Here is a 10,571-nt window from a genome sequence, read left to right as displayed (position 1 = left end):
CAAAAGAGATATAAGAAAATGTACTTAAAAGATATGGCATGCAGGACTGTAAACCAATGGATACTCCAGTTGCTAAGGGAGACAAATTTAGTCTTAATCAGTGCCCTAAAGGAAATCTGGAAATTCAGGAAATGCAAAAGATCCCTTATGCATCAACTGTAGAGAGTCTTATGTATGCTCAAGTTTGTACGCGTCCGGATATAGCGTTCATAGTTGGGTTTTAGGCAGATATATGAGTAATCCAGGAATGGATCATTGGAAAGCAACCAAAAGGGTCATGAGGTACTTTAAGGGAACAAAAGATTATATGCTCACATATAGAAGATCATACCAATTAGAGATCATTGAGTATTCTGACTTCGATTTTGCAGGATGCCAAGATAGTAGACGATCTACTTCGGGCTATGTTTGTCTGTTGGCCGGTGGTGCAATTTCTTGGCGATCTTCAAAGCAAACTCTTGTGGCTTCATCCACCATGGCAGCTGAATATATAGCATGTTATGAGGCATCACATCAGTCATCATGGCTGAGAAATTTTGTCACTGGGCTGCGAATTGTGGAAAGAATTGAAAGACCACTAAAGTTATATTGTGACAATAGGTTAGTCGTATTATTCTCCAACAACAATAGGAGTTTAGCAAAGTTGAAACACATCGACATTAAGTTCCTAGTTGTTAAGGAGAAAGTACAAAGTGGACAGCTTTCCATAGAACACTTAGGCACTAACTCCATGATTGTGGATCCTCTTACAAAAGCTATCACACCCAAGCTCTTTCATGAGCATACTGCTCACATGGGTGTTCTACAATGTGACGATTTTTTGGTTTAGTGAGAGTTAGAATGTGTACACCTTTATTATGTTCTATGTAATTTCAGTATTATGTATGGATACTTTATATTCAAACTTCAGTTGATTAATCATTCAGTTTTGTATTCTGTCTTTATAATTTGTACAATAAGGTTTTATGTTATTATTAAGGATCTCACTAAAGTTAAGTAAGACCAGTTGAAAATTGACATGTACAGATCATATTCATGTGATTTTCATGCTACACATTTCATATTGAATCTATGTCATTTAGTTGTGTCAATGTTGGTGGTCATTGTTGAATTAGTCATGATTGATATGGCGAAATTCACTGTGATTCGATATGGAGACAGGACTAATGGACGGGATAATTTGGGTATGCCTGAGTCATAATGGCAATATTTAAGCGCGCAATAAGGATAACACGTATGGTGAATCATATATGTGACTAGTGGGAGATTGTTATAATTTCTAACAGTTTATGGGTCACAAATATAATTCTATAATTGTGTTATAGCCATTATTTAATTAGCCAAATATAAAATGGTCTTCAAGAATTAATTTGGTGACTAAGGGCATATGTGTGATGAAATATTATAAGTATAGATACCTTCGGGCAATTTCTGAATTGATGACGGGACTGAATTAGAGTTATTGCAACTTAAGTAGTAACCGCTACAGTTATTTTTATGGGTTATGGTCCCCATTTGTAGAGCAACAGGTTTGGTTGAGTAGCTGATGAGAATAAAGGTGGATTAAAAGAGGAGTTGTCAATAAGGTAACATCTCCATCAGAATTCTATCAGGTTGAAACTCTCCTTGGCTTTTGATTCCCCTCTAAAGAACCAGAAGGAAAACCATCAGGCTTTATCATCTGGAAGATCTTCATACCCACATACCCTTGAAAATTCCAAATGGCTAATCAATGTATGCTTTTCTTCTTCACTATGAAATCAATTGGGGTTTCTTCGGTCTAGATCAGGGTTGTTCCATTTGGGTTTATGTATGGGCATAAACGTTTTGTTATAGGAACAAAGCTCTGATCATTAGGTTTTCCGCATTCAGTTTAAAGGATTATACATAGAAATCCAACATTCTCCACTAGTAGAAACAGAGAGGGATCCATTCAGGAAGATTCCCCAACTCCATGCCTTCCACTTTACCCTTAGCCTTGACACACCAAGAACCACCAAGCTTCTTGTCATGATAGAAGTATTCATGCTGGTGTATGCATGCAAGACTTGAAAACACCATCATGCATAGATGAAGAAACAAAAACAAAATACAAGTTTCTTCTTCACCAACCCATTGTTCATTATTAAACTCACAGTGTATAAAGAATTTTGCTCATAAGCAAAGAAAACACAAGAAGAGAGATTGATGGATACAAGAAGATAGAATGGATAAGCGAAAGTGTATAATTATTACTCTGATACCATGTTAAAATGGTAGAAAACATGAAAAAAAAACTTCTTGATGAGTCAAGAAGTATGAGAGAAAATCGTGAATGAGAAAATGAAAGCTTTCTATATTGAATTGAGTTACAAGGAATAAGGGAATCGCTCTTTATATACTACAATGTCTAACTAATAACTAACCAGTTAATCGATTAATTAAACTCTTAATCGATTAATGAAAACAATATTACAACTAACAAACTGAAATTAACTAACAACTTTAATAGCAAGTACATAACATATTGTCCATAATTATTAGGGGCACTAAATATTTTTTACATACACTTTTATTTCTATATGACAAGTATGTCATTGTTTTTATTATTTTTTAAATTTGTTAGGTTGTCAATTATTATTACTTTATCCATAACTTTGCCCAATAATTTGATACCTGGATCACATAGTTTATATTAATTGAAATAAAGATTTGATATAGAGTAAAAAAACATGAGACTGTTTAATGCTTATTAAGAATAAAACCTATAAAAAAATATTAGATGAAAGTCTCTTACAAGTAATAATAATCAAGCCTGAAAGGAAAATGTATCTTAAGTTCTTCCAGTTTATATAAAGAGTGAGTGGGGATTCACTTACTCCAAGAGGAGAGCACATCTGCTGTCCCACACTTTGTGTCACTCTATGTACAATGAGTTTATGATTGGTCAGAAAAATATTTAATAATTAAATTTTAATTTAAATATATTTGTTCTGACCAATCATAAACCTATGGTACATGGAGTGGCACAAAGTGTGGGACAGCAGATGTGTACCCCTCTAAGAGTCTCTTCATCCTAACCATCAATTTTATGGACATATAATAGTTTAGATATACTCACTAATTCAAATAATTGGATTTCCCTAGAATTATATTGATGGTCAGAATGGATAGTAAGTTTAAAAAACTTATTCTTAGAGTAAGTGGATCCCTCCCTTTATATGAAACCTCTTTTATTCAAAATATATTATAAAAATATGACATAATTAATTCATTTAATATATAATGTGCACTTATTTTATTTTGTCATCACAATTTATTTTAAGTCCCAAATTTTGTTTGAACTTTGATTTTCAAGCTTCTTAAAGTGTGTGCCCAAAATTTTCCCCGCACCAGACCTATAACACCTCATTTTGCTAATTGATTTGGCTGAAATGGATCCAATATGTTTTGGGGGTACACAATTAGTTATCATGGGAAGACTGATAAATTATTATAATAGTGTGTTGGATGCTCTTTTTATGATTATCAGATGTTTTGATGTTTTGTGCCACCTATGGAAAGGACTAATACAATGGTCTTATAGTTGTGTTTTCTGGTGTAACCATCACAACATGAAAATATATACTACATATAAAACTAGTTTTGCTAATTAAAAGAAATAGTCTAATTTAATGACTCCATAAAAAATCGGGTAATGTTTTTTAAATCATAAAGAAATGTGGAATACCTAATTATGATCTCTCTTCAAACAAAGTATCACTTTATCAAAAATACAACAACTCCAATTTCTAAAGTGCCAAATCAGATTTTTTAGAAAAAGGTTTGTAGAAATTAATTTAAACCACCCAAAACTCATAAAGGGAATATTTCAAAGTAAGTTAAAACCTTTCTAAAGATACATTTCGATATTGCGGAACTACAAATATTCATTAGTGAAAGTAACTTAATAAAAACGTTATTCATAACTCTTACTTATTTCCTGAGTAGACTTTCTTACATTTCATAAAATTTCCAATCCAAAACATACTTTTATTTACAAAATACATGTCACTATACTTATCTTTGTTCCAATCAAGGTTAATTCTCAAGAAAGAATTAGACCACTATAGTGGCCCAACACCACCGCATAACTTAGAAATTAAAAATAAATTAATCAAAATTATTGTTTGCCCAACACGACTTCTTTACGTCTAACAAAAATAAATTGGCGCTCCAAAGTTGTATTGGCCCAACACAACTTCTAAAATATGTTTATAAAAAAGAAATTGATCGAAAAGTTGTATTAACCCAATATGACTTATAACTAAAATTAAACAAATAATTGGGTCCTTCAAAAGTATGCTGACCCAAAATGATTGCTAAGTTAGAAATGAAGAAAAATTTAGCTGTTCAAAAGTTATGTTAATAGAATAAAACTTTTAACCGTTTTAAAAATAGGTCATTTCACATGCTATAGAATGTAAAAATAATTCTCGTCCAAAAAAGTTTTAGCAGATAAACATAGCAAAGCAGGGGTTGAGATCATCTCCAATATCAACAGTACTAAAATATGAGGTAAATAGTATGTTTAATAATTTATAATTTTTTATTAATAAATATTTTAAATCTAGACCGTTAGAAACAAATCATTATTTCCATACAGTAGGGGAGAAGATCTAATTTCAACACAGCAATATTTCAATCAGTGTTATTAATATCGTACATGTTATCATACTGGTAAGGGTACTAATATAGTAGTATAATGGTTTAATCGGTGGTATAACAGTTCAACCGATGGTGCACTAAATAAACCACATACCGGCAAAATTAGATATACATATCTAATATATTAACATTAATGTTGAAAAATCAATAAAAAACAATTTTTTTTATTTTCATTAAAAAATTAATTTTAAATAAAAATCGGCCGGTATGACCGGTCCAATTTAATTGAAAACCAACCGGTATAACTAGTTTTAGCTGGTTTTGACCAATATAATTACATGACTAGTATAATTATTAACCATACTGGTATTGAAATTGGTTCACCGGTTTACCGTTCAACTAGCCGGTATGAAATGGTTTTAATAATCCTGATTCCCACTGCCCAACTATTGCATGGAAGTATTTGACTTGGTTAAGGGACTAAACTATTGTTCCAGAGTATACCATCTAAAGATCGTTTTCTTCGTGCGCAACCCCTTCTTATTCCATTGCGCATATATTCTTTGTTACACTCTTTTCCAATATTTGCACCCTCCCTTGGAATTCCCATTACTGTCTTCTATTCCCGTGACCAAAGTGCTATTCCCTCTGCTATATCTTGTCATTCAAACATGTAGAAAGAAAGGTGTGGAAGACTAACAACCAAGAGGAAAGCACCAGAGTATCTCGATGAAATTCAAGTGGCATGGGACAAAAGAGGAAGGTGGTGGTCTAAAACTTTAATGGTCTATTTGCGAATTAGATTTTTGAAGGAAGAGAAAGAAAATGAAATACTTGGGAGCCAAAATACACTTTAGATATTGCTTTGGAGCCTTCCTTTTTCCATCCAAAACTTTAACTCGCAAATGAACACTAATGATCTGTTTGCTAGTTGATTTTTAAAATGTGATGATGTAAAATGAAAAGTCCGGAATCATGAAATACACTTGTAACCTTTCATTTCCCTTTCTTTCACTTCAAAACCCAACTAACAAAACGAAAATATATGGTTGAAAACAACTCTCAATGTATTTCATAACTCTAAAGTCTTTCTCTCCATCCATTATCCTCTGATTCGTATACACAAGGCTTCAGGAGGAACTCAAGTATTTTTCTAAATAGGAGCAGTACATGAGGAACTTGCATATATGAGCACCTAAAATTTGACAACTCTTGCAACAAATAAAATTGTTCTATCACTTTTCATCCTTTATGTCTAGACGCATCCCTAAAATCTCATCTAAAAATTAACTAACTAAAAGCAGTCACATAGGGTGTAAAAGTGACATTTTTTGACACTGTTCTGTGTCATCCATATTTTCCCATAAAGGGCAAGGGCCTAAAAAGAAAGCACCAGCAGAAATCAAAGGTTACAGGGTCTAAACTAAAACGAACTAATCTATATTCATAATAATCAGTATTAATAAAGTAACAAATGCATCAAACAAAGACACAATCAACCAACTACAATATAAATCCATACCAAAATCTTACATAAATTTGCACCACGTGATCATACACTGGCCAATAGATCCGAAACAAAACCGACCCAATGAAAACACGAGTGAGCAAGAAATACAAGAGTTAAAAACTAAAAATATCAATACTCAGATGGGGAAATAACTAAAAATATCAATACTCAGATGGGGAAATAACATCATCGATCTTCAGTATCATCTTGACAACCTGAGTTGCGAGCAAGATCTGTTGCTGCTTTCCAATCAAAGTTTCAAAAACATTTTGCTCACGCATGTCATTAGTGCCAACATCATTGCAATCAATACCAAAATGAGGATAATTATCCTGAAGGTAGAGCTAATGTTAGTGGTATTATATAAAGTAAACCAAGTACATATATAGTATGGTGAGAGTGCACAAGTGCAGTAACGACAAACGAGGCTCAAAGCACTCATGAACTATGTTAAATTTACCTTTATTTGCTGAGACTTCACAGCAGATAACGTTTCAATTGGTTGGAGGCCACTATTTTCTGCAAGGGCCATAGGGATATACTCTAAAGCATCTCTGAATGCCCTGATAGCATACTGCAGGGGAAATAAAAAAACGAAAGATAAATGAAGTTCCCGAAATAACCAAACAATACTAAATTACTGATGAAATTACATTTGATCCATTACCAATGTACCAGGATAAACTCTATAGACTACAAGTAAAGAACAGTGTTTTTTAATAGACTTTTTAAACAGGTGGCATCATATGATTGGTTGAAAACGTAAAACTATTACAATGAATAAAAATTAAACCCAGAGTTTAAAAATAATAGTACCTGTTCCACTCCAGGGTGTTTATCAGCAGCTGCCTCCACAGCAATAGAGCAGGAAATTTCAGCTGAACCACCACCATATACAATAGAATTGTTGCGGATGAGATTCCTAGCCACACACAAGGCATCATGTATACTGCGCTTAGTCTCCTCTATGATCATTTTGTTACCTACCAAACAAGACAGCTTTTATTAATTTGTCAAGATTGCTAAGACATTTATCAGTCTTCAAAGTCCATTTTAAAAAACTCAGCATTAAATACAGTTGTTGACAGTTGCCAATCCATTGACGCAACAGGTAATATTTGAAAGAAGTTTAAAATTCACACCTTGATGCAATAAAGTAGCGAACACAATATTGAACCACTATATGTTAGAAAATCATCTTTCTCCAGAAAGGTGAGTAATTACAAAAAATCCAAAACAAGCCAGTTAAATAAAGAGGTAGCAAACTACTGGTTCTCACCTCCACGAATGAATATTGTTACAGCCCTTGAATTTGCACAATGCTCAATGTACAGCATTCGGTCTTTGGTTGTACCAAAGGATTTCTCTCGAACCAGACCAGCCTTATAAAAATATATAAACAATTAATGTTATTCCAATCAAACGTGCAAAAACAGTGTGTATGAGTCCTTAGTGTAAAGAATGCCAGATTGCTACCCAACATTGGATATCGGAAGAATGGTATTACTACCAAAGTTCTACGTTATTGAACCCACAATTGCATGTGAATTGAAGATTAGTAGCAAGCCCAAAGAAATAGAAGAAAGGAAAACTATAATTTAAAGATCCTGAGAACCCCCAAATATAAAGAGTATAGGATACCTTTCCCAACTTTTCTGGAGTTAACTCCTGGAACCTAGGCACTATTCTTCCACCTGCATTTACAAATAAATAATCACTTCTTGACTGCATAGAAAAATATCATAGCAACAGCTAACAGTCATAACTCACACACAGTTATCTTGTAGAAAGAGTTACAAACTTACAAAGAATACAATGTTCAACGAAAACAAACCTGTTGCTATAGCTATCAATTCCAACTCAACACCACCAACCCATCTGACAGCTGGCAAGTTCCTGTTCATTAGGAGATGATTCGCTTCATCATCAAAACCCCATTGGCAGATAACCAAGGTTGCACCCACATCCTGCAGATTATATAAATTTAAACAAATTAATAAAAACAGGTATATAACAAACAGAAAATTCTAGAAATTCAATGAAATCCCACCTTGCATTTTTGAACCATGTCATCAAAATACTGTTGTTCTTGCTTCCTTAATGTCTGGAACTTCTCCACTGTATCAATATCAACCTTATGCTTAGTCTTTGGCTTTGGAGGCTCAAAGGGGCAAGTTAAGATAGCAATTTGAGCATCTTCAATTTGCTTAGGCATTTGGGGATGGCTCATATCCTTGTCAACAACAATTCCATATATTAACTCAGTATCTTCCAATTTACCACCAACTTTTCCTTCTACTTTAATTAAATCTAAGTTAACATCTTTTCTCTCTAGATCAGCAACAGCAAGAACAGCTTTGACTGCAATTTCAGCCAAGCTACGTTTGCACCGATTCACACTGCACATAAGAACGAACAAAAGACAGGATTATATAACTATATGTATCATACAACAAAGTAAATGATTAATCAGCAATTATATCACAATGCACTCACATTTTTGAAGACAAAGTAGTCATACAAGTTTGAATCAGAGGCTCCAAATCCGTCACTCCAAATTCAAACTTGTTAGCTACATGTTCTAGATGTTCAACAGCAATTCTGGATGCTGTTTCATAGCCCTCAGCGACCCTAATTGGATGAATTCCTCGTTCTAAAAGCTTCTCAGCTTGCTCAAGAAGAGCTCCAGCCAGCACAACAACTCCTGTGGTGCCATCACCGATTTCATAGTCCTGACTCCTAGACAGCTCAACCATCAGCTTTGCAATTTGATTGTCAACATCCATCTGCTCCAAGATTGTTGCACCGTCATTTGCTGAAAACACGAGGTTACTAGTAAGTTACAGTAACAACAAAAATGCCAGAGACAACCACTCAAGACAGTTAATAACTAATAAACTTCTAGCATAAACCATAAAATGCAATCAAAAGCCTATATGTCTCAATGTGGTAATGACGTAACTGCTAATTCCAGGTAATCATCAACATCGAGACAGTTCAATCACGTGTTATACTTGTTAAAGTACAAACTACACATATGCAACCAAATTTCTTTCATAATCAAAACTTAGTAGAACTTTCACCTCCTGGAAACTTCTAAACAACGCACATTTTACTTCAATATAAGGTTAGCCATTTAATCACAAAACATAAGCTCTACTCAAATCTACAAGAATTTAAGTGCTAGGATGCTAAACAAGACACAAAATATGACACAACAAACACACCTGTTACTGATCTAATTAGCAAAGATAAGCTCAACTTAAATCTATAAGGATTTAACCACTAGGATGCATGGATATAACACAATACAACACAACAGACACAGAAATGATTCACACCAAAGTGTACCCAGATGTACCTAGTATATGTACCCCAAATTAAAATAATAATAATAATAATAATAATAATAATAATAATAATAATAAATCGATACCCAATACAAACCCAGTGAAGTACTCATGCTTCATACTTACCAGTATACAAAACTGTCCCTGAAGTAAGCAACCATATTTGTTTCATTATAAAACATTAGTTAAACTCGCATTTAAAATCTTCTATAAACACTACCTCAAACATATTTTACATCACTGATTTATTTAGCCAACACAAACCCTACTCAAATCTACAAAAACTAAAACATTTACTTACAAATGATAAAAACTAAAGTGTAAAATTGATCATTTTAGGTTCAGTTCATAAAATAAAATAAAAGTAGAGATCGAAAGAGAGAGTAGAACAGACATATGGTGACGTCACCGTCGGGACTAGAAAGCATTTTGTCCATTCCTTTAGGGCCAAGCGAGGTTCTGAGAATGCGAGCAACGGCTTTGCCAGCGGAGATGTTAGATTTCTGAGCATCGAGACCTCTTAGCCTACTCTTCTGTTCCTGTTCCTTTAAAATAATGAAGGGCCTTCCGTATTCGTCGAAAGCCAACGCCATTTTGTGATGATGGCGATGAAGGAACCAATGGGAAAGAAAATGATGGTGATGTTGCTGAAGAAGAAGAGTGTAGAAATAAGGTTACTGAAGGAAGGAGAAAAGTATACTCAGATTTTGGAACACAGAGTCTTATGGTTCCCACCTTTTTCTGAGTTTTCAAGTAAGGAGCCCTAACCCTATGCATGTTGTGGTTATAATTTTTGGGTTAGTAACGTGGGCTGGGCTTGAGGAATTAAGTGTACGTAAGTGCTATGATAATTCATACAAACCATTTTAATAATTTCTTGTGCATTTTTTCCTTGGTCTCTAATTTTCTAGAGCTTAGGGATGATAAAAATATTATGGGTGTCGACAAAATACTTGTAATAAGTACTTGCCAAAATAGTTTATGGATTGGATCATGTATTATGATACTTCTTAGGGTGTGTATATTCATAAATTTTATTTTAATTAAATAATTCTTATATTTATATTTTTTTATTAATTTGAAAT

At 33.6% G+C, this 10,571-nt stretch overlaps 1 protein-coding gene across 6 annotated transcripts in view; it reads right to left on the bottom strand.

Annotated features, from left to right (window-relative positions):
* The window catches only part of LOC109341106 (T-complex protein 1 subunit epsilon-like), a 17,761-nt gene extending 7,541 nt beyond the window's left edge, over positions 1-10,220 (bottom strand). The window contains exons 1-11 of one of the 6 annotated variants that reach the window (XM_019578917.1): positions 9,881-10,181; positions 8,633-8,951; positions 8,187-8,535; positions 7,971-8,103; positions 7,778-7,830; positions 7,416-7,518; positions 6,953-7,119; positions 6,597-6,710; positions 6,321-6,468; positions 6,228-6,288; positions 2,463-2,465 (exon numbers count right to left, since the gene is read on the bottom strand). In XM_019578917.1, coding sequence (XP_019434462.1) covers positions 6,266-6,288; positions 6,321-6,468; positions 6,597-6,710; positions 6,953-7,119; positions 7,416-7,518; positions 7,778-7,830; positions 7,971-8,103; positions 8,187-8,535; positions 8,633-8,951; positions 9,881-10,079 — 1,608 coding nt within the window. In that variant the 5' untranslated portion in view covers positions 10,080-10,181 and the 3' untranslated portion in view covers positions 2,463-2,465; positions 6,228-6,265. The other 5 variants (XM_019578916.1, XM_019578919.1, XM_019578920.1 and 2 more) reach the window with 5 other exon arrangements.
* Between the last annotated feature and the right edge of the window lie 351 nt (positions 10,221-10,571).

The sequence above is a fragment of the Lupinus angustifolius genome, unplaced genomic scaffold, assembly GCF_001865875.1.
Source record: "Lupinus angustifolius cultivar Tanjil unplaced genomic scaffold, LupAngTanjil_v1.0 Scaffold_369, whole genome shotgun sequence".
NCBI classification, from domain to species: Eukaryota; Viridiplantae; Streptophyta; class Magnoliopsida; order Fabales; family Fabaceae; genus Lupinus; species Lupinus angustifolius.
The sequence above is the reverse complement of the archived record's forward strand: the minus strand, read 5'-3'. Positions and strand labels throughout refer to the sequence as shown.